Source organism: Tasmannia lanceolata, unplaced genomic scaffold, assembly GCF_043159265.1.
Source record: "Tasmannia lanceolata isolate RefF3 unplaced genomic scaffold, GAP_Taslan_0.1 ptg000025l, whole genome shotgun sequence".
Lineage (NCBI taxonomy): Eukaryota > Viridiplantae > Streptophyta > Magnoliopsida > Canellales > Winteraceae > Tasmannia > Tasmannia lanceolata.
Genome location: NW_027518702.1, coordinates 6,635,340 through 6,660,284, shown reverse-complemented (window position 1 = coordinate 6,660,284; position 24,945 = coordinate 6,635,340). Strand labels below are relative to the sequence as shown.

The window sequence follows — 24,945 nt, the reverse complement described above, 5'->3', positions numbered from 1 at the left end:
AACATTACAAAGACCTCTTGAGATCGGAGGGGTTAAGATTCATTAATAATGTTAATAATCAATCTTTTTAGGAAAACAAATAAGTAGAGAAAGCATAATTAAATTATTTATGGCAAAAGGCTTTTAATTTTAGTAATCCGACAAAAACATGAGTGGATTTTAGTTGATAAATTTTGAAACTGGGTGATTTGTGTGTAATTTTTCGCTATTATTTTCATTTATTGTGTTTCACCCATATTTCTAACTGGAACGTGCAAAGTACGGTGTATATAAATGATCTCGTGATAAAGTTTTTCGTACTAGCAAATAATTTTGTCATCGAAGTGGATGATAGAACGGACTTGGGTTCCAACAGCTTCATGCACATGTTGGCCCTTGCTTGGAAGTGCATGGTTGGAGACTTGGATTCTGACGAACAAGCAGGAACAGTACGTCATTTGTCCGCAACGGTGTTAAATAGAGATGCCAAAGTGGAGTTTAACGTAAGCGAAAAAAACAGCCTCATTGGATTAGCATTCAACAAAGAGAAAAGAATCCTTAACCTCCCATTGATCCACATCTATGATTGTACTGAGTCCTCACTCCTCAATCTAATAGCCTTTGAACATCTTCATACAGGCGTAAGCCACCATGTCAGTTCCTATGTTTACTTCATTGACGGACTCATCCAATCAATCGAGGATTTGAAGATGCTGAGGCATAAAAGTACCATTAGTTCCGATAAAAATGCTGACGAGATCGTCAGGCTCATTCCAAAGCTCAGACTTGATACGGGGTTCAACCCAAGGTTTACATTGTTCCATGTGATTAACCCCTTGAACGAATATTACGATAAGAGAACGAGAAAGTGGGAGAGACGATTACGCAAGTGGCGTTCCAACTTCATGGAAAAATACTTTGATAGCCCTTGGAGTTTGATCGCCCTTCTCACAGCAGCTCTCCTTTTGGTTTTCACAGGGTTACAAACTGTTTACTCAATTCTCTCTTACTACAACTCTGGATGACACTCTCCAAACCCACCTTCTGTGATGCTTTCGTTCTCTCTTTTTTTTCTTCTTATTTTAAACAATATTCAAGTATTTTGTATAAGTGTGTATGGTGATTGAATCCATTTATAACTTCAATGACTAATGAGGAAAAGTGTTTACTTTCACCATAAATGAATGGTTTACAGCTTGTTTAAGTCGATTGGAGCAATCCCTATGCAAAGTTTGAACTTTTTTTCCCATGGAATATTAGTTTTTTCTTTTGAAACGTTCATGATAAATTTCTTAATTTATTAGGATTATATTTCCTAAGTGTAGTAGGGTTAGCATCTTTCTTTCTTTTCTCTCCATTAGGATTAGTGTCTTGTTTTATCTTTAGTCAGTAGGAAGCAGGAAGTTTTAGGAGTTCTTTTTTTTATTGGTTGCTTTCTATGTTTGACAGGACGTTTTAAGTATTATTGGGTTTGGTCTAGTAATGGTAGTTTTATTGGTTGCTTTCTACTTTTGACAGGACGATTAAGTATTATTGGGTTTGGTCTGTTAATGCTAGGATTCTAAGTTTTGCTTTAAATACATGATGTAAAAACGTGACAGCCATCCATTATTGGAATACTATGAAAGACGTTTTTGTCTCTCTATTTCTCTCAATCTCTATCTCTTTCTTCTTGTCTCTCTTTTTCTTAGTGGATTCTAGGATTACCGCTCTTCCCTGGTGGATTTTAGTGCATATTTAGACTGTACGCACGCTTCAGCAACAATTTTTCATTTGACCCGCAGCGTCACAACCTCAAAAAGAACTATTCTTGAATTTGCCAAAATATTTTAATCGATTCTCAAATTTTAATTTTTTACATAACAAAATGATTATATCTATTAAGATATTGTAAATTTAATACGTTAAGTAAATATAATATTTTACTTCCATTTAAGAAACAATTAAGATGGGTAAAACTCAAAACATGTACTATTTGAAAAGTTATGGTAGTAGCACTAAGAAACTGATAAAAGAAATCTGTAAGGTCATGTTTCAGTCACACTTTTTTTTCGATAAAATATTAGTTTTTGAAGTGGTGATAGAGAGCTAGGGAGGTTGAGTGAAGAGTAGGCACGGTGGGAGAGGGGAGAGGGTGAGAAAAGGCTGATCCTCACCTTTTCTCACGCTCTCCTCACTACTCTTTCCTTCCCTCACCCTCCCTAGCCCTCTCACACAGCCTGATAAACCTCTGTTGAAAAAAAAAATTCATGGCAAGCCAAACATGGTCAAAGTGTCTTAGTGACAAGGGTATTTTGCCCATTTAGAAGAATCCTTGTAACATGGTCAATGTGATTCGTCAGTTCATGCATTCTCCTGGGTTTTTGCACATCTAAGAGGCTTTTATGTTATGCATGCAGATACATAATCTATGGATAAATGTGTGTGGCGTGGTTTCCCCCCCCTTCGTTTCGCCAACAAATAAGTCATCCTTGACGATTTCCCTTTCCTTCCCTGCCGAGCTGCCTCTCTTCGCCATTCGAAGTACTACCCCAATCAAAGGCTTCCCTTTCTATAACATACCCAGGCGCCCACCTTTCCAATCACTAAGCAAAAATAAATACCAATCAAATCAAAGGCTGACTTCATCTGTGATTTTTCCAGCCCCAGGGGAGTTTACTCAACCCATTCCCTTTACGTAATAGGGCTCCCGCACTGCTCAAGTGTGCGACTCCATTTGAGGACCTCCTTCTCTTCTGCCCACTCTCCGTTCACATGGTTCTCAAAGCGGAGGAAGGGTGGGCAACAGGTACCACAAGCCCTCTGTGCAAAGGAGATACTAAGGTGTTGTCTGGATCTCAATGAGACACCCATGTATTGAGCCCTTGGCTTCAAGGCCAACCTGTTTGGCTGCTGATAAGAATCAGGGAGGGGCAATCATTCTGCATGTTTCTTTTTACCACAGTAAGTTGATTGCATAAGAAAAATCCCAGCCCCTTCATACAACTCATAATTTTGGCAAAGTTCTCAGTAAAGAAGACATCAAACAAGCTTTAAGGTAGCTCAAATATTCACAAAGACAAGGGATATTACTTTCTCTATATTGGGTCATAACTCATAACCTAATCAAATGCAAATCGAGCATGGTTTGTCCAATAAGATGTCCACAATAGCTTATAAAACCCAAGCTACAAGAAACACACTGACATGGAAAAGAAAGAAAGACCCATCAATTGTGAGGTTGAGTGCACACAAACTGAATACAAGGCCATGGTACATGTTACATGTGAGCCAACCTGTGTCAAGTCACTTATGATTGTGCTTGATTTGTGATGTTACCTACCAAGGGAACCAAGTTGCAATAATCCTCTAGCTGCTCACACTTCTAACCCAAATCTCCCATGAGAGACCAAAAATTAAGTGTCATTGTTACTTTTTTTTAGCAAACAAATGTTTGGGGAGATTTCTTCTCTGCAATGCCACAAGGAGATTTCTAGCTACCCGCATCTTGTGTTTTTTTTTATTAGCATTGATTTCTAATTTTTTTGGATGTCATAACATTCTATGACTTGTACTCAATTACTACTTCATTTCTTTATTGAGAACAAGTCAGAATAAGAATTTTATTGCTTTTAGAAATCTAGATTAGGTTCTTACGGATTATTGAATTATTTTAAATACCAAAGAGATGTAAAGCTTTGATGAATTTTTACATTGAATTAAACTTTTGTTCTAGCGATAATGTCTCGCTTGATTGTGGGTTGGATAGTAAGTTCACTCTCTTTGAATTTCCTTAGCAGCGTGCTAGGGAGATTTCAAGTTCTTTCCAGATTAAGCTTGATAGGCTTGATTGCAACTGATTGGTAGTTTGTTTTTCTTTTAGTTTGTTTTTCCAGAGAACCTTTAGATTTCTGGAGTTAATCTACATAACTTGTTGAATTTTGTGTGCTTTTGTTCAAAATGTATTGCTCAAGTTTACATACTCATCCGAGAAGCTGTATCTTTGGATTCATCATCTAGAAGTTCACTTCTAATCTAAGATTTATAGCCTTAAAGTGTGATTTATAGCCTTAAGAGTGTTTGAGGATTTGCAAGAAAAATCCAGTGATTTTTCGAGTAGTTGGATTATGCAATTGTTTCCAAAGATTGTTGGATTTATAACCGGATTCTGATGTAGGCTTTAGCATTGAAATCAGACTCAAAGAACCAAATTAGAGAAACCATTTTTTAATTATCTCCGTCCATACCTTGTTTGAACATGGGAAGAGTTACAATAGCAGAAACATGAAGATCGATCCACATTTTAACAAACTCTATGAATACGAACCTGTCCCAAATCAACGTTGATTATATCAAGAACTTTGGAATGGGCCTAGGAAGTGAAAGCTAATGTACCATTGAGATGGGTTAATGTTTCCTCTTCCCAAACTCAGTTAATCATAGTAATAATCCAACAACTAAGCTCAGCTGTATATAATCAACCAATCGATGTTGCATAAAGATTCAAGATTCATTTCTGAGCAAGAATAACCACGTCAATTCAATGTTCTTCACCAATATGTATACAAACACCCCAAGAACAATGGTAACATTTTCAAAAAATTTGTAATGAAGATCAAGTAGATTTTACATACAAATCTTAGAATAATAAAATAATTCCAGGCTTTTCGTGCTTCAAATTAAACAGTGCTTCTCCCAAACAATAGAAGTAATCAATCTACCATTACCCCAATTCAACAATCAAAAACTCAAGTTCAGTATTCACAATTGGATCTGAAGCATATGCATAGCTATTTGCAAAAGCATGATAAATTCCATGCAAATCCTCTACAATCTCATGCAACTCCATTATAATAACCACTTCAGGCAATAATGTGAATTCTGAATCGAAGTTCAAACCATATAAATGGATTCAACATTGATAGACTTGAACAATACAATTGGTTTCTAACGATCCAAACTAGTGATAATAAATCCAAAAATTGAATTAATCAAATCAGAAATAAGATAGTTGCCCACTTTTAAAATCACGTGTAATACCCATATGGATCTACATGTTAATTCTCCTTCCAAACTCCTCATTTAAACAAGGCAGCAACTATAAAACGATTTGGCTGAACTTTATTTTCTTGATAGAAAGAATCTAATGCCAAATCACGGTAGATTCAATGCAAGAATTTAGTGAGAAACTACTTTCTACACCACAATCTGAATATGATAGCAAACATGGGAGTCTTGGTGAACTTCTACCTTTGAGTTTGTGTTCTTCGTGTGAGGGATGTTCGAAGAATTTTAGAGAAACCACTGATCTTAGAGATATACACATTCCAAACAAACAATAAGCCATAATGAATTCAGCGATGAAACAGAAATGTAATTAGTAATGAATTTCCATTATGTTAAATTATGAACTTCAATCCAGAAACGCTTTTATCAATCCACAACTCCATGATCAATTGTTCTAAATCATCTGCATTTGAAATCAAGTCTGGTTGCACACAAAAGGAAAAACAACCCCATCACTGCTGGAAATATGGCTGAGTTCTGAACTTGAGATTAGTAGTGTCGAGCCCAATAATACTCTTCAAAGACTGCTCCAATTCCACTTGTTGTTTTCCTCCAACATCCAAGCTAGTCTACGTTGATTATCAATCCACATGATCAATTGTTCTAAATCATCTGCACTTGAAATCAAGTCTGGTTGCACACGAAAGGAAAAACAACCCCATCACTGCTGGAAATATGGCTGAGTTCTGAACTTGAGATTAGTAGTGTCGAGCCCAATAATACTCTTCAAAGACTGCTCCAATTCCACTTGTTGTTTTCCTCCAACATCCAAGCTAATCTACGTTGATTTGGGAGATGGGCTTAATGATAGAATCTGAAAAACATGGATGAATTTCCACCAATAGGGTATGGACAAGGGTTGCTCTAATTTGATTCCTTGTGTTAGATTCCAGAACCAATAACGACAACAAAAGTCACTTATAAATATTATAGAATTTCCTATTTCAAAAAAAATAAAAAAAATAGAAAATATATATATATATATGAGGAAAGTGTTGGTGAGCTTAAGCGCCTCAATCACATGGGTCCCACATTTTCTGTGGTGATCCAAACCATTCATTTGCAAGGCCCTATCATAGATAGGGTGTGTACCAAAAATCAGCTCCATAGGATCATCCTAACCCCTCCATTTGTGGAGGACAAATATGGGCAGATTTGTGGACAAATAATGTCTGTCCATTTTGACCTCCACAAATGGATGGGTTAGGATGATCCTATGGAGCTGATTTTTGGTACACACCCCATCTATGTAAGGGCCTTTCAAATGAATGCTTTGGATCATCCTAACAAAGTAGGCCCCAATGTGATTGGGAGTTTAAGCTCACCATAAGTTTGGTGAGCTTAAGCTCACCAACACTTTCCTCTATATATATATATATATATGAGAGAACATTTCCTACACACTTGTGTAGGAAAGTTACCTACACACTACCTTAAAATACAGTGGGGGCCCACATTGTTTGGGTGATCCAAACAATTCATTTGAATGGTCCTCACATAGATAGGGTGTCCACAGAAAATCACAGCATTTGCAAAAGATTCCACAATCCAAGAACACTAAAACAATCACTTGACCTATCTTGAAAATCCTCAAAAAATCGAAGGCTATAAACCGTAAATTAAAATTGAACTTCTAAATAATGAATCCAAAGAAAGTGTTGTTGGAATGGTCTTTATAAACTTAAGTAATGCATTTTGAACCAAAAAACACAATATTTAAAACAAGCCATTAAATCCAAAGCTTTTGTAGAGAAATGTACTCTGACAAGGAATTTGAAGGGAATTAACTTAGTGCCAACCCACATCAAGGGAGACGCATTGCAGGTCTTTGAAGAACAAAAGTTTTACTCAAAATAAAAACTCATTAAAGCTTCTTCACTATTAATATCTTGTTGGTATTTATAATAATTCAATAAACCCTAACAACCTAGTCTACCTAGTCTTTAGATTTTTTAAAGCAATAAATTTCTTATTCTAACTTCTACCTAATAATAAATTGAAGTGCTAAGGGACAACATGTCATATAATGTTGCCTATAATGTTATGACTTTCTAAATAATTAGACATCAATGCTAATGAAAAACAAACCTTAATGCAATGAAATAATTGAAGAAATTGAGATAAACCCATAATACGGCTAGGGTGTGGCCCACTAGTCCTTGATTTGATCTGGGGGACGTTACACTCGGATTTTGAGGTGACCCAGGCACCTCCAATACCTAAAACAGGATAAAATCCCTTTATTTCTCGCTCACTGATATGAAAGCACAACTACCATACCATCTTCACATCTGACTAGTAGAGAACATGCTGGGTGCAATAACTACAATTTCTCTTTTAAATAGCTGGTATAAACAAAAGTGCAACCAATTCATCAGACATGTTTCAACAGCAGCATAAGGCATGCAAGAAAATGGCTAACAAGATGACAAGATTATACGTAATTTCGAGGCTTTTACACAAGTTATTTCAAAAGCTTTAAAAATCATTTCAACTACTTTCTACTGAACTCTGAATGGTAGTCATTACAATAAATTATAGAAAGGGTAAGGCGTAGACATATGGACCGAATGAAATGAAAAATAGCACAAATACAAAATCCCTTGTTCATCTCCATCCTAAAACCATTCTACTGAAAGGAGTTTAACGGGGGGTGCAACCAACTAAAAACATGGCAAATAGCAACAACAACACTCACATTCTAGCCCCATATGTCACCAAAGATACAATTCCATCTACACCACTAACATGAATACTAGACATAAAAATAGTGCATCTAGGAAACCAAATAATGGATTCACCAGGAAAGGAGCATCAGAAGTACTTCCAGAAGGGCCAGTTGCAGGAGGCAAGCCTAGATATGTTGGGGTTCCTGACACAGAAGACTTTGGTGTTCTCGTTCCAATGCTACCAGGCCCGCCTGATTGAGCTAGTGAAGGTGCAGGAGCAGGAGAGGTATCTAAACTCAATGCAGAAGGTGGGACTATGAGAGGAGGCAACTGATGTTCTCCTGCACCATTTTGTCGAGATTAGAATACAAAAGTTACAAAAAATCTACTGAAAAGAATAATATGTATGTGGGAAACAACCAATTACTCCAAAAGCTGGGTCGGTGTTATTTAATCATTTATACTTGAATACTCCCCCTCACATGTGACCCCTCTTTTTTTTGGGTTGGTCGTACACGTGGGACATATGGACCCTCTTTTGGGTTGACCTATCAAGGAGTTATTGGGTTTAGAACCCAGGACAGCAATGAGGCAATAGCTCTAATACCATGTGAAACAACCAATTACTCCAAAAGCTTAAGCTGTTAGTCGGTGTTATTTAATCATTTATACTTCAATAGTATGAATTGGTGATCAAACTTTTACCTGGGCATCGGGGTTGAAGAGATGTGGACAACCTGCAGAATGACAAAACAAAAACACATGGCTCAGAACCAGAACAGAACTACACTGCTAAAAAAGGAGTTCGAATGTAGGAGATCAAGAAAACGTTAGAATGGTTGGACACTCACCTAGTGAGAATTGTGGCATTAACAAAACCACTGTATGCACACTCAGAGACATTACACCCAGCACTGGTTTGTTGCAAAGTAACATTCCCAAGCATGAGGTTGCTGTTCCTACATTGCATGCTTGAACAAGATACTGCCAAAGGAGAAGGTGTGCAGTATAGACTGCAAAAAAAAAAAAGAGTAGTATCAATAAAGGAACTGAAGGAAGAAACATAAATGAATAAGAATTGAAAGATTAATAGGGAAATGAAAAGGCATGCTGCTTAATTACTTGAGATTCCCTGGCCCGCAACTGCATTGGACACAGTGACTAGCTGTAATGGCATAACTCCCATTTGGCACAATCAACCTAAAATCTGAGGAATACCGGCGGAATGAAGAGGCACAAGCTGCAATATGAAAACAATAACAGAGCACCAAACCCATCTGTAAAAACCAATAAATATTGATGAAATAGTAACCATGGCCCTGTTCATTTGAGATTATGCCAACCAATTGTGAGTCCAAAAGCAATTATCGGGCTCAAAATTAAACGTAAATTTGAGTCCAATAATTGGTTTTGGGGTCACAATCGGTTGGAATAATCTTAAAACGAACAGGGCCCACACGAATCAAGCATGACTGAAATGAGACTGATGTACTGAACTCCATTCGCAATTCATCACTTGGACATATACCATTCTAATTACGAGATTATATCAAACAACACAACAACAATTTGTGGACAGATGTTGCACATATAACCCAGACCCATCAGAGCTCAAAAATAACCAACTCGATTCAATGGGTAAAAAAGTAACCCATTTATGAATATGGCAAAACATGCACGCAATTAATTTAACAGACGCTGATTATAACATTACTAAAATTTAAATGCCATTTTGGGTACCACTAAAATTGATTCTTATTTGCAAATAAGATTATATTCAAATGGGACATTAAGTCCTCTTTGGAAGCAACTATATCATTTCTAAGACTACTAAAGCCATTATTTGCAAATAGTCATATTTAACTTCAAAACCATTTTCATATCTATAATATACTAAGAGTATATGCAGATCATTTTTACAGGTATCCAAAAGAGGCCTTAAATTACTGGCACCCCAGGCAGAATAAAAGAAAGAATGGCATTGCTAAAATGCAATTCCACGGAAATCAAACATGGAGGGACAAAAACCAATCAACATCACCACCATTAAAGGAGCTGAAAAACTACATTAACTTGAATCAAACTGCAGAACAGAGCAGCAACCCATTTCTAACTACAAGAATCGAACGTGACTGAAATGAGACTGAAATAAATCAGCACATTGTCATTACGAGATTATAGTAAACAACACGTAAAACAATTTGTGGGGAAAAGTTGCCCATGTAACCCAGAAGCATCACAGAATAACCTCAACTCGAATCACATACAAAAACACATACAAGTATTAAACACATTGTCATTACAATATGCTGAAACACATACAATTACTTAAACACATGCTGATTATGACATTACAAAAATTTAAAAGCCTCTTTGAGTGCCACCAAAAATTGAATCTTGTTTGCGAATAAGATTATATTTAAATTAACCATATTTGCAAATGGGACATTAAGTCCTTCTTGGAATCAACTATATCATTTCTAAGACTATTACAGCCATTATTTGCAAATAATTATATTTAACTTCAAAACCCTTTTCATATCTACAATACTATATATAATAAGAGTATGAAGATCATTTTTAGAGATATCCAAAGAGGCCTTAAATTACTGAATGCAATTCCACAGAAATCAAAAATGAAGGGACGAAAACCAATCAACATTCAACACAACCAACATTAAGTAACTCAAAAACTACATTAACTTAAATCAAACCGAAAACAGACTACCAACCCATTTCTAACGGAAATAAACAAAGCAGCAGCTATTAACCCCATTCAGAGAATATCACCGGCATTTACCGAAGGATTCCCCATTTTAATGTCTATAATATACTAAGGCTGTGTTTGGTTGCAAAAAACCGGCATGGCTTAGGGGTTTTGCTTGGCACTTGGGTGCCACATCAGCATAACCCCTTGCTTGGTTGCCAATATAGCATTGAAATTCCTAGAGTCCTAGGGATGTCACCAGGTTAATTATTGCATGTCTGCGATATGTCACCCTTGTCCCCTCCCTATAATATCCAAGCCCAAAACGACAAAAAAGGTGGAATTTTGCTTAGAGTCCTTGGGAATGATGTTTCTCTCTCTCTCTCTCTCTCTCTCTCTCTCTCTCTCTCTCTCTCTCTCTCTCTCTCTCTCTCTCTCTCTATATATATATATATATATATATATATATATATATATATATATATATATATATTGTTAATGACATCGCTTACCACTACTCTAAGAGGTTGACAACCAAACAGTACTTACCACTACTCTCCAAGGTAAGTTCCAGACAAATCCAAATCTTGTCTACTCCCTGTTGACTAAAAAACCCCAAGCAGAATAAAAGAAAAAACCGCATTGCTAAAATGCAATTCAACGAAAATCAAACACAAAATTACTAAAACAAATCAACACCGCCACTATTAAAGTAGCTCAAAAACTAAATTACCTTACAATCAAACCACAAAACAGACTACCAACCCAATTCTAACCAAAATAAACAAATAAACAACCATTAACCCCATGCCATTTCAGTTCTAAAATTACCAGGAAACGGAACAGCGAGAATATCACCGGCATTTACCGACGGATTCCCCATCGCATTAACACTCATAATATCCGAAACCGTCGTCGAATACTTAGCAGCAATATCAGAAACAGTATCCCCTACCCTAACAACATAAGATAAATAAACCGCAGGGAGCGAATTATCAGTAGAATTGAAACAAGTACAAGGTAAGGGAATCTCAAGCATTTGCCCAACATCAAGAACAGATGGATCAGATATAGAATTCGAATTAGCGTCCCTAATCTGATCAGCAGAAACTAGGCCAGAGTACACATTGTCAGCTATCGAAAAAAGGGTATCGGAGGGACGGGTTTTGTAATGTGTAGAGACTGATTTTCGAATACCATCTAAGCAAGAACATGTGATTGGGATTTTGAGGAAGAGTTGAGAGGGGAGAATGTGGTTTTCGATATCTGGGAAAGAGATGTCTATGGAGTTTGTGGTGAGGAGGGAGATTGGGTCGATTTGAAAGAGGGTTGAGAGTTCAGAGACTTTGAGATTTGTGTAGAGAGTGTAGCCTAAAAGGGCTGGGCAAGTATCTGAGACTGAACAGGGTTCTATGGTGGATTTGGAGAGGGAGAGAGAGGGGAATGTGGAGAAGAAGATGAGGAATAAGATGGGGGTTTTTGGGTTCAGCATTGGGCTAGGGTTTGGTAAGATCTTTAAGGTTTTTTAAGGGTTTTCTGTGGTTGTGTTGGGAGGAGAGAGGGGGAGAAGGGGAGGAGATAGATAAATGGCAGAGAAAAAGAGAAAGGTGAGAGCTTTTTGAGAGAACCTAACGGTCGGAAGCAAAGAATTAAATACATATTAGAAAAGAAATGGAAGCTGATAAATCCGCACCCCCTCTAGTATAACTCGCCCCTCTCTAACGTCATTTGACGTCTTAAACTGCGTTAAGTGCCACATTACCGTCCTTTTTTACGCTTTTTTACGTCAATTCAAAGAAACAGTGGGTGAATTATACTACGGGGTGCGCGAAGTTATCATCTTCTAAAAAAATAGGCAGACGAAATATTTCTTTGTTCCTTTTACACAGACAAAAGGACCGCCTGTGATTTTTCTTTTGACCAAATTGACACTAGCAAAGTTTGAGGTGTAAAATGGTGGGCGCCACACCACCGAAATATGAGCAGACGTGATATATTCGTCCCCTTTTCTTCCCGGTACAGCATCATCTATTGTGTTTTATGAAGGGAAATGATATCTACGCCAAGGTGTTTCTCACTTCTCTTTTGGCTAAGAACTGCTACGTTATTCAATATTTTATCAAGTACGCCGTCGGATTCTAGAGTACGCTGCGGGAATATCAAGTACGCCGTCAGATTTTCTGGTTTCAAAATGTGTTCCAAACGTATCAAGTACACCGCTGAATTCTAGAATACGCCACCGGAATATCGAGCATGCCGCTGAAGTATCAAATACACTGTCGAATTTTCTTGGTTCAAACATTAGTTCCAAACATATCGAGTACGCCGCCGGAATAACGAGAGCGACGCTAGAGTATCAAGTACGCTGTCGGATTTTCTGGATTCAAACATGTGTTCCAAATGTATCGAGTACGACGTCGGATTATAGAGTACGCCCCTGGAATATCGAGAGCGCCTCCAAAATATCAAGTATGCAGCCAGATTTTTTTTGGTTCAAACATGTGTTCCAAACATATCGAGTACGCCGCCGAATTCTAGAGTACGCCGCCGGAATCTGAAATACATGCAAATATTTCCACTTGATAAGGATCCAACAGTCTCTAGTCTCTGTTTATTGTAGTCGGCAAAGATTAAAACGAACCCAAGACTTTTTGGGGTTCAAACACATGTTCAAGCGAACCAAATGATGACAACTAAGGTCAAATGCATTAAATGCTATCCTAGTTTCTCTAAAAGATAATACTAAAATATAAAAAATGTAGTTACAAGGAAGCGTGAGAAATAATAAAATATTCAAATCTAACTTTAATGATAATGACTGATGTTGGACTGTGATCAACGGAAGAAAAGGGGATGAATTTATCATTTCCCATATGAGGTGTAAAAAGTGGGGCTCACCTTATGCATGGGTTTGGGTGAAGATAGTGGGACCGACCCGTAAAAGTAGAAGAAGTAAAATGGCAAGACCTACTCTATTCATGGGTTCGACTGAAGATAGTGGTCACCATGGGTGTAAAATGGTGGGGCCCACAATAATTAAAACATTAGGTGTGAAATGTGTAGGGGCCACCCCTATGCATAGGATTGGAAGGAGACGGTGTTCTACCCATGGGTGTAAAATGGTGGGCCCCACAATAATCAAAACATCTACTAACCCAACTCGACTAAGCCTCTCTCCCAAACTAGTTGGGGTCGGCTAATGAATCCTTTAGAAAATTTGCATGAAGAAGGTGAAAGGATTTATCCGGCTCAAATTGACTAAGCCTAATCCTGACACTAGTTGGGTTCATCTAAATCGATCATTTTCTTCCATTCTCTCCTATCGAAGGTCATGTTCTCTGTTATGTTCATAGCCATCAAGTCTTTCCTCACTGTTTCTACCGAAGTTGTTTTTGGTATGCCTCTATTTCTTTTTACTCCATCAACTTAGCACGAGTCACTTCTTCTCATTGAAGCATCCAAAGTCCTATGTTGGATATGCCCAAATCATCTTAAGCGGTGCTCTCTCATATTTTCCTCAATTTGTGCCACCCCCACGTTTTTATGGATGTCTTCATTTTTAATTCTATTTAACCTTGTATAGCCGCACATCCATCTAAGCACTCGCATCTCCGCTGCACTCATCTTATGCACATGCTGCATCTTGCGGCCTAACATTATGAGCAGTACAGTATGACTGCCCTCATAGCTATCTTATAAGACTGAATCAAGCTTCCACTTCATGATGATTATTCAGGCCCAAAATATTAATTTTAGTCTTTTCTATCGTAAGGTGGAATGTGGAGTTAGGGGTGACACTGGACCTGCTTGTAATGCTGTTGGGATGATTGATCGTAAAATACTTGGCATTCAGCATCTATATAAACGGCCTATCTACGCACGAGCAAAGGTTTGAATAGAATAGCATTGTATTTTTCTTCCTATTCTTTCTCTGTTTAGTCTTCTTTTGAATTATCAATTTCATGAAATGCCATTTTATGTCTTTTATCTTTTGTTTGCAGGAATGTAGTATTAACTCCTTCATGGTGTCAAGCCCCCTTTGATCCCGAAGGACTCTTGAGGTATGTTGCCTGTTTCTCATATATGATGCATATGATGATATCTTTCTTCATGCCTTTCAATTTCGAAATCACTTATATATATATATATATATATATATATATATATATATATAGAGGAAACTGTTGGTGAGCTTAAGCTCACCAAACTTATGGTGAGCTAGCTTGCCCAATCACATGGGTCCCACATTTTTGGGAGTGATCCAAACCATTCATTTGCAAGGCCTTATCATAGATAGGGTGTCTACCAAAAATCAGCTCCATAGGATCATCCTAACCCCTCCATTTGTGGAGGACAAAAATGGACAGACTTGTGTTTGTCCATTTTTGTCCTCCACAAATGGAGGGGTTAGGATGATCCTATGGAGCTGATTTTTGGTACACCCCCCATCTATGTAAGGGACTTTCAAATGAATGGTTTGGATCATCCTAACAAAGTGGGCCCCCATGTGATTGGGCAAGCTAGCTCACCATAAGTTTGGTGAGCTTAAGCTCACCAACAGTTTCCTCATATGTATATATATATATATATATTTCGGTGAGTCACTTAATGTTCCGCCATTCACCTCTGAGACATGCAAATGGGACTGTGTTCTAAAACATTCATTATTGCCAGAGCACACAGAGTTTGACTATTCTTCACACATCGAATCCTCTTCTTTTTTAACTTGTTCACTTTCTTCCTAAATATTATATTTCTTCGAAGTGTTTTACTTTGAATTCTACTAGAAAATCATATTTTTCTGCATGGATATTCTCAGGTTCACGGCTCATAAAGATAGCCATATTTACATGACTTTACATGTAGACAACATGATGCCTCAAACCACCCTCAGTTCCATGTTTTTTTATAAGAGCATTCTATGGCTGTTTCTACATTATAGTAAAATTTTGTTGAGACAAGTATTTTAGTATATACTTAAATTGACCCTTCTTATTTATGTGATCACAGTTCTGTGATGGCCATTGTTACTTGCTTGATTGGGTTGCACTTCGGCCATATTATAATTCATTTCAAGGTAATAAAATTTATCCTAAATTTTGGTAATCAGTAAACCTCCTTACTTCTTTTTTTTTTAAGCTTACAAATTTCTTCTGATAGGATCTTATTTATGTGGTTAACATCCTCTTCAATCTCTCCTTCCTTATGTAGGATTGAACCAAGATAGCGAAAGATATCCCTCTTAGGTACCTCCTGTCCAGACATATTTACTACTTCCTCGCCCCACCTCCTTGCATTACTAAAGTTGCACTCCATATACTCTGTCTTAGTCCTTCTCAGTCTAAAACCTTTAGATTCCAAAGTAGTTCTCCATAGCTCTAACTAAGCATTAACTCCTGCTTTGGTTTTGTCAATTAATACTATGTCTTTTGCAAATAACATATAACACGACACCTTGTACTGGATACCCTCCGTAAGCTCATCCATAACTAGCGTAAAAAGATAAAGGCTTAGAGCCGATTCTTGGTGCAATCCTATAATCAAAACACGTGGTGTAAAAATGTGTAGAACACTAGAACCCATCCTATGCATAGGAATGGGGGGAGATGGTAGATCCCAACCCATCAAAACGTGAGGTGTAAAAATGATGGGCCTCACCCTTGCTATGTATGGGTATAAAATTGTGGATCACACATTCACACCTGTCGGGGCCATAAATCCGACATCTAATGGTAAGCAGAAGCCTATGCGAAAGGGTATTTTCACAATCCATCCAAAAATCCTAAAAACCAATTTCGGCAGCAAGATAAACTCATAAACCTATATTCTAAGAAACCAGCCTAATCAGGAAAGAGCCCCAACCAAAAAGACAAGATTCTTAGAGGCCTGAGTACTCCAGTCTATGAAAGGGACCAAACTTCGAGTCATGCATCTAATATTATTACTTTAGCTGATGCGTTTTTTTCCAAAAAAAAAAAAGAGTTTACATAATTTGGAATAAAATAATTTCCAAAGAAAAATATTTGGAGGCGATGTTTCTGAGGTATCGCATAGGGTGAGCAACCCTCTATAAAACACCATCTACATGTAGCTTCACTCATCCAACCCATTCATCATATAGGACCTCACATAGATTAGGTGTCCGTAACAAACCATAACCCATAACCCTAACCGTAACCATAACCCAAATAGTTAGTAGCCATCCATTCAAAATCCTCCACTAATCATAACCATAACCATAACTCATAACCCTAACCATAATCCTACCTATAACCTACAAAACTAATGGGTGGATGACTCAACCAACTATGGGACATAGGGTATTTAGAGGGCTGCTCAGGCTGCACGATACCTAAGGGTGCAACTCGGGCGGGCTCAACCCGAACCTGGCGGGTTCAACCCCAGAAAAACTCGGGTTGGCTTGAGTTCAAGTCGGGTTCGGGTTGAGGGCTTGGGCAACCCGACCCGAGTTCAACCTGAAATTTTTAATAATTTTTTTAGTTTTAAGCTTAAAATTTCGGGTTGGGTCGGGTTGAACTCGGGTTTGGTCGTTTTCGGGTTGGCAAAAAGGGCTGTTTGGGTCGGGTCGGGTTGGGTTGAACCTCATCGGGTTGCAACTCGGGTCGGGTTCGAGTTGAGTACATGGTTGCTCGGGTCGGGTTGAGGCCAACCCGAACCCGACCTGCCCGAGTTGCACCCCTAACGATACCTCAGAAACCTTTTCCTGAAAATATTTTAGGAATTGTTTAGGCTAATGATATTGGCACTACTATAGTTCCTAAGAAGCTCTCATAAGCGGATCAAAACAGAAAAGACACGCTGCATTTGTGCAATTATCAAATTACGGCGCTGCAAATATCACTAGCCATTTATGATGGCTTCAAAACATGCCCGAAATATATAAATTTGAAGGAAGCCCATCAACTAGTTGAGAGCAATAAGGACTAAAGAGTCATCTGCAAATCCCAAATCTCTCTATCCTGTGGCTCTTAACCCTAAGGTCCAACTTTCAAGCTCTTTCTGTAGGGTTGGATACTTCAATCTAGACTGAGGTACTTTTCCAAAAAAATAAAATAAAATCTCTCTATTCTCCTTGGCATCTTTGGATGGATGGATTTTGTAGTAGAAAAAAAAAACTATGTTTTTTCAGGGTTTTAGCGGCGCAATTTGCGGTAGAGTCGACCCCTCGAGTTAGGGTTAGGGTTTGGGTTACCCCTCGTTGGGTCGAATTAGGGTTGAAGCAACGATCCTTCGGTTGGATTCGGGTTGGTCTCAACCGGGGCATAAAACACACTCTAATATTCCATGGAAAAAAAATCAAGTTTTGCCAAACACGGCATAAAAGAAATCCATGGTCATGCCATACAGAATCTACGGTGGTCCCCGTTTTATTTCTATTCCATTAAAAAAGAGAGATGATATTTTCACCCCCTGCATTACGTGCACACCCCCCTTATAATCTCCCTGAAAAAAAAGATTACCAAAAATGTCCTAAAAAAGAAGTGTTCCCTGTGTTACAAACTTACAAAAGTACCAAAACCTTTAAAAACCCTAAACAGGAAAAATCTCCGAATATAATGTATCTTCCCAGGACTCGTTTCCTACTGAAAATCCCACTCTATCTCGTTTCCTTAAACCCTACAAGGTTAGAATTTTTCTCTCAGTCTATATTACTATTTATCATCTGATTCCTTATTTCCTTAATTTATTTGTTCTTTCTAATACTGTTAAGATTTTCGGAAATGGTGGTTAAAAGTAGAGAAAGCAAAGAATTAGTTGATTTATTTCACAAGATTGGTTTGGAGGAGCGGAGAGCGCAAGATACAGTAGCCAATAATAAACTTACCAATACCTTAACCTCTCTCATCCATGAGAGAGGTCATAATACTGTATTGGTTTGCAATCTCCTCTTTCCTACATACCATCTAATGATAATCGCACTAAATTAAAATCGAGATCCTATTATATACCATAGTTTTAAAATACCCCCTGTGTCATCGTGTACTCAGAAATTGATGAATTTATTTGCTGGAAATCGATTTATTTTTCAGAAAACTCCTAAAACCTTATTTAAATATACTCAAATTCCTAGCTAAACTCGAACTCCATATACAGTATCTCAATCCATCCAAATAAGTCTTCAAGCTGCAGTAATCCTTCCTTGCAGAATTTATTCTTCCTACTAAAAGTAGCAGGCCATGTTCATAAATTTCTGGAGTTTTTCAAAAACCATCTAACCATCCTTAACAATCCTAGGAAAATTGATCATAATTACAAGATGATAAAAAGGACATGAATTCTTAATTTCTATTTGTATTTCTAGCAGTGGGCTCCCACTGACAAACATATGTCATGCTGATGTCAACAGTCCGCGCCTCTTCTTCTGGATATTTCTTCTTCTCTGCCTTATTTTTTCTTCTTCTCTCGTACTTTTATACCTTTCTGCAGGCTAAATTATACCTCTCCCCCTAGTTGGAGAGAACTCATCCTTGATTTTTTATCTTCAAACTCATCAAAAAAATTGAACATTGTTGCATATCAGTTCTTCCGTCACCTAGGTACTATCCGTTGGTGATCTTCCCTTATATTGAATGAGGTTGCTACAATTGATCTTACTACAAGATTGCATTATCTTCTTGTCAATTATATGCAGGATCTTCCCGTTTGATTTCGTTGTAAAAGGGTTCTGCATTTCTATGTTGCCCATCTTATCACCACCTTGAAAACAAATTGGCCACATTAAACATATGAGAGATGTCATATCCTTCCTAGCTCAACCTTATAGGAATTGCCATTGATCTGTTGTAGACCTTTGAAGGAATAATCATCTTTTGTTTGACTTTTCTCGTTAAACTTTTATCTGCTTGAAACTAGAGGGGACCAAGTCCATAACTTGGTTTAGGACCGCCCCCACCCCCCCACCCCACACCAAAGGAAAAAAAAATTTGAATAAGGCAGCTATAAGTGATCTTACTACGAGGTTGCATTATCTTCTTGTCACTTATGTGCATGATCTTCCTATTTGATTTCTTTGAAAAGGGGATTGTATTTCGATGTTGCTCGGGTTATCGCCACCTTGAAACATAAACAAATTGACCACATTAAACATAGGAGAGATGTCATATCCTTCCGAGCTCAACCTTATAGGAATTGCCATTGATCTGTTGTAGAATTTTGAAGGAATACTCATCTTTTGTTTGTATTTATTGTCTAACAAAACCCTTCTCGTCAAAGATATACCGTCATAAGATCTCCTTTGTTGGAAACTCGTGACCTTCAATAGGAATATTCATCTTTTGTTTGCATTTATGGTCTATCAAAACACTTCTCGTCAAAGATATACCGTCATAAGATCTCCTTTGTTGGAAACTTGTGACCTTCAATATTGATTGGCAGCCTCTCGATACTTGGTGCTGCTTGTCTCAATCACTTATGTACTTGAGTTTGGCTGTCACGAGATGTTTCGAAAAATCATTGGCATCTCTACTTTGAGTGTCTTGAAACTAGAGGCAGACGAAGTCCATAACTTTGTTCAGGCTTCTTCTATTAACCATCTCAAATAGTTACTTACTTGTGGTCCAATTTACTGAAACATTCGAGGCAAACTCAGATTGGGGAAGGGCTTAGTCCCGCTGAGTTAATCCTAGCATCAAAGCCTCCATTTGTGAATTCATGGTATCATATTGACGTTGAAGGAAGCTGCATTTCTGTAAAATTGTTGAGCACCATGATTGGTCTCCTCACCTTGTATGTTGATTCTTTCCACATCATTGTTCAGCCTTGATAGAAGTTGAAAAATTGCATTAATCACAAAATTCAGCAAGTTCATGTAAGAAACTGTTAATAATGGAATAAAACTAGAAAATAAATCACATAATAGCTAAAGTGAAGTGCAAATGCAGCAGGGAATCGAACTAGAAGATTAAATTAACCTACTAAAAGCAACTAAAATTTAAATTCTTCAGTAGTATAACTCGTGACCAGTAACTTGGACTCTATACAGTCATATGCAGTGGCTCAATCCAGCGAAACAAATCTTGAAGCAGCAGTAAAATCCCCCCTTGCAGCATTTATTCCATCTACTAAATGTAGCAGGCCATGTATGCTAATGAATTTCTGTAATTTTTTCAAGAACCATGTAAACATCCTTGACAATTCTATGAAAATTCACCATAATTATAAGAAACTAAGCACGTTTGGTTGCTAGGAATTTGTTTTAATGATAAATTGGGCATCTTCAAGTGTGAAGACCCTGAAAATCAGGAAACAAGATCTTGGAAACGGCTGTCTCCGTGATGAGAAGTTGATAAAAATTGGAAACAAAAAACTCTGTTCAAAACCGGATCTACGTTTTCCAGATTTTTAGCAACTTCTCATCACGGAGACAGCCGTTTCCGGGATCTTGTTTCCTGATTTTCAGGGACTTCACACTTGAAGATGCCCGATTTATCATGAAAACAAATTCCTCTCAGCCAAACGTGCCCTAAAAATAACAGAGATTCTTAAATTCATTTTGCATTCTGCCAATGGGCTTCTGCTGACATCATCATATGTCATGGTGATCTCAGCAGTTCGCACCCCCTCTTCCGGATATATTTTTTTCTTCTATTCCTTATTTTCTTGTTCTTCTCTCACACTCTGATAGCTCTCCGCTGGCTAAATTTTACGCCCTCCCTCCCCACCACCACCCACACACGCACGCACGCACGCACACCACCACCACCACCAGCCACACACCCACACACACACCACCACCACACCACCACCACACACACCACCACCACCAGCCACACACCCACGCACGCACACCACCACCATCACCACTCCCCCATAGCACATATGAAATCTAAAACATATACATACTCAATATTCCAGCATCGCGGCTGCCACACGTCTGATGAGCGCTACACCCAGGGAGGGAGAAGTAATGAATGGGCTGCTTGCTGGAACAGCCTCAGTGATTTTGAGAAGGCGGGGGCTCACCCCACCCCACCCCACCTGCTTGAAGAGAACTAATTCTCGAGTTTTTATCTTCAAAATCATCAAACAATTGAACATTGTTGCATCTCAGTTCTTCTTCCGTCACCTTGGTACTATCCACTGGTGGTCTTACCACGAGATTGCATTATCTTCTTGTCAAGCATATGCATGATCTTCCCGTTAGATTTCTTTGTAAAAGGGATGTGTACTTCTATGTTGCCTGTCTTATGACCACCTTGAAACTTGAACAAATTGGCCACATTAAATATAGGAGAGTCATATCCTTCCTATCTCAACCTTATAGGAATTGTCATCTTTTATTTATGTACCCATCAAAACCTTTATCGTCAAAGATACACCATAACAAGATCGCCTTCGTTGGAAACTCGTGACCTTCATTTTTGGTTAGCAGCCTCTTGATACTTATTGTTACTCGTCTCTCTCTTAATGCACTCAAGTTTGGATGTCATGGGATGTTTGGAAAAATCATCGGCATCTCCCCTATGCGTGGCTTGAAACTAGAGACGGACCAAGTCCAGAACTTGGTTCAGGTTTCTTCCACCAACAATGTCAAATGGTTACGCGTGGTTTGATTTACTGAAGCATTAGAGGCAAACTCAGATTGGGGAGGGGCTAAGTCCCATTGAATGAATCCTTGCGTCGAAGCCTCAAATTGTCAATTCCTGTTGTTTTCAACTTGTCATATTGATGTTGAAGGAGCCGCATTTTTTGCATCTTTTTGTGCATCATGATCGGTCTCTTAACCTTGTATGTTGATTCTTGCCACTTCCTTGTTCAACCATAGTAGAAGTCGAAAAATTGCAGCAATCACAAAATTTGGCAAGCCCTTTGGTGAGAAACTGTTTTTTTTTTTTTGAATGGCTAAAAGATTTCACTACCGAGAAAGGGGCGGAGGAGGACCCAAAAATACAACAAAAGAGAGCAAAAGAAGAAAGGAAAAAGAACATAGGAAATCAACAATTAGGGAGGGAGAAAATAAAAAAGCCCCATTGGCCGACCGCTTAACATGATGGAAAGAGATCGAAGCCGAGCCCAATCTATCAAGAATCTCATCGAATAAGGCGGCAAATCTCTGTGGAGAGGCACATGTGCACCTCTTACCTACCTGATGACGTTGAGAGAATCCCCTTCAGTCACAACCTTGTTCAAGTCCACATTGAGAAGCAGTTTAATTCCTTGGTGAATGGCATGGACTTCCGCATCGTTAGCATCCGCTACTCCAATTGGGCCACTAAATGGCCATAAAACTCCTCTTTCATCTCTTAACAAACCATCAATTCTCTAAGGCCCTGAGTTACTAAGGCTAGAGCCATCAAAATTAAGCTTTAATAGTCCATCTGTCGGGGTTGACCAAGCTTGAGAAAATTTTGGCTCATTACTAGAAGTGCTACATATTTCCTTCCAGCCGTGCCATAAGTCGTAAGCCGATACAAATCTGAAGCTTTCTAGGCCTTTTACCCATGATATATTGTTAAGGAAATGACCTTATTGAAAAGGAATTGGGCTCCTTTAGCAAATCCCTTGAATACTCTTGCATTTCGTTCTTTCCAAAGAACCCATATCGTGGCCATGAAAGAGACATGCCACAATCTTTAATCTTTACTTTTCCAAGGAACCATTGCCCAACTTTCCATCAACTCTTGGAACTTCGCTGGGAACACCCAATCTATCCCGAATCTGCAAAGTAATCTACCCCATACCTCTCTAGCCATCTTACAAAGACCCAGGATATGGTGCACAGATTCACCCGAATCTAAACACAATGCGCAATGATTAGTGATTAACATTTTCATTTTTCGGAGGAAATCAATAGTTTGGATCCTCTCTAGCCATGCGACCCATATAAAGATGCATACCCTCGGCGGTGCTTTGATGGCCCATACTTTGGCCACTTTGGAGGGATCGAGGCAAGGTAGAAGCTTATGGTAAAGAGATTTGACTGAAAATTCCCCATCTTAGTCCCAAACTCATATTCTTCTATCCTCTCCATCTAGCTTGATATAACATTGCTCTAGCGACTGTAGAAGCCTTCCCACCACTTCTAGTTCCCTGCAGAGAAGTTTCTTCTAAAAGGAGGAGACAATATCAACCTGCCATTTGTTCGACTGAAACACTCATTAACCATAACTTCCTTATTAGAGGCCAGCGCAACCAACCGAGGAAAAACATCTTTTAGAGGCATATCTGTACACCATTTGTCCTACCAAAACCGAACTCTTTCCCCATTATAAACTCTGAATCTGATTCCTTCCAAGGACTTGGCTTTGAAATACAATACATCCCTCCATATGGTTTTCCCTGACCTCCTAAACTTATCCTCAGACTGCCAGTGTCCTTTTTGTGAACCATACTTCATTTCAATGACTTTAACCCACAATTGAGATTCCTCCTCCCCAAACCTCTAAAGCCATTTGCCTAACAAAGCTTGATTTGTCTCTTTGATTCTTTTGATACCAAGTCCACTGACCTTGATGGGCTTGCTCACCTCTTCCCAGCTTACGATGGGGATGCCTTTCTTATCATTTGACCCACCCCATAAAAATCTCCTTTGTATTTTTTCCAATCTTTGAATGATACTCATAGGACATTTGAACACATAGAGCTGATAGATGGGTATATTAGCCAATACTGCTTTTATCAGTGTAAGTCTACCTCCTTTGGACACCGAATTTCTTTTCCAAGTATCAAGCCTCTTCTCTACTCTATCTACAATGGGCTCCCAACTTTCTTTTCTTGGAGTACCAATACTAGTTAATCCCAAGTAAGTAGATGGAAAAGAGTCCATATGACCCATTACTCTTGCCAAGCCACTCATCTTCTCGGATTGAGTGTTTATGCCAAAAACTTTCGACTTGTGGAAATTTGTTCTTTGACCAATTATCATCTCATAGCACCTCATAATTGCTTTAAGGTTTACCACTCTGACAAGGTTCGGAGAACTGAAGATCAAAGTATCATCCGCAAACTGTAAATGGGCAACCTCTAGCTGACCTTCCCCAATCTTAAAGCCTTCGATTAGACCTACTTCTTTCCCTTTGTCTACTAATCTGCTTAATGTCTCTGCAACTAAAACAAAGAGGAAAGGGGATAATGGGTCTCCTTGTCTCAATCCTCTTGAAGACTTGAAGAAACCTTTTGGTGAAGCATTTATTTTGATTGAGAACGAAGCTGATGAAATGCAAATTCTTATCCACGACCTCCATTTCGAATCAAATCCCACACGGCTAAGCAAGTATTCAAGATACTCCCACTCCACCCTATCATACGCTTTTTCCATGTCTAATTTATAGACAATGCCTTTCTCACCCATCTTGGAGTAGAAGTCAATTGTCTCATTAGCGATAAGAGAACAATCTACAATTTGCCGCTTAGTAATGAATGTACACTGACTTGAGAGACCAGCATAGGTGACACCTTCTTAATTCTCTCTGCTAATACCTTTGCCAGAATTTTATATAGCCCCCCTACCAAACTGATCGGCCTAAGTGAGAAACTGTTTTTTTAATGCCAAATAATGCAATAAAACTAGAATCTAAATGGCAC

At 38.4% G+C, this 24,945-nt stretch overlaps 2 protein-coding genes and 1 long non-coding RNA gene across 6 annotated transcripts in view; 2 read left to right on the top strand and 1 right to left on the bottom strand.

Annotated features, from left to right (window-relative positions):
* The first annotated feature begins 389 nt into the window (after positions 1-389).
* Positions 390-1,004, top strand: LOC143857595 (UPF0481 protein At3g47200-like). The gene has a single exon (XM_077368058.1). The coding sequence runs from the start codon at positions 390-392 to the stop codon at positions 1,002-1,004; it is 615 nt and encodes a 204-aa protein (XP_077224173.1).
* A 6,485-nt stretch (positions 1,005-7,489) lies between these two features.
* On the bottom strand, positions 7,490-12,007 carry LOC143858176 (lysM domain-containing GPI-anchored protein 1-like). The gene is made up of 5 exons (XM_077368815.1): positions 11,233-12,007; positions 8,817-8,934; positions 8,546-8,707; positions 8,400-8,431; positions 7,490-8,035 (listed from the first exon to the last, which is right to left on the bottom strand). Exons 1-5 carry the CDS (start codon positions 11,891-11,893, stop codon positions 7,761-7,763), a joined length of 1,248 nt encoding a protein of 415 aa, XP_077224930.1. The 5' UTR covers positions 11,894-12,007; the 3' UTR covers positions 7,490-7,760.
* A 5,892-nt stretch (positions 12,008-17,899) lies between these two features.
* Positions 17,900-24,945, top strand: part of LOC143857937 (uncharacterized) — a 35,297-nt gene continuing 28,251 nt past the window's right edge. For all 4 annotated transcript variants that reach the window (XR_013238811.1, XR_013238812.1, XR_013238813.1 and 1 more), the window contains exon 1: positions 17,900-18,046. This is a non-coding gene — a long non-coding RNA (uncharacterized LOC143857937). The remainder of the gene's footprint in view (positions 18,047-24,945) is intronic.

Bases quoted from the DNA above. Each gene is read 5' to 3' on its own strand.
- LOC143857595 (XM_077368058.1), top strand. From the start codon at position 390: ATGGTTGGAGACTTGGATTCTGACGAACAAGCAGGAACAGTACGTCAT.
- LOC143858176 (XM_077368815.1), bottom strand. From the start codon at position 11,893: ATGCTGAACCCAAAAACCCCCATCTTATTCCTCATCTTCTTCTCCACA. The intron at 8,708-8,816 runs GTAATTAAGCAG...TTTTTTTTGCAG, and splicing joins TGCGGGCCAGGGAATCTCAA to TCTATACTGCACACCTTCTC. The intron at 8,432-8,545 runs GTGAGTGTCCAA...GTCATTCTGCAG, and splicing joins AATGCCACAATTCTCACTAG to GTTGTCCACATCTCTTCAAC.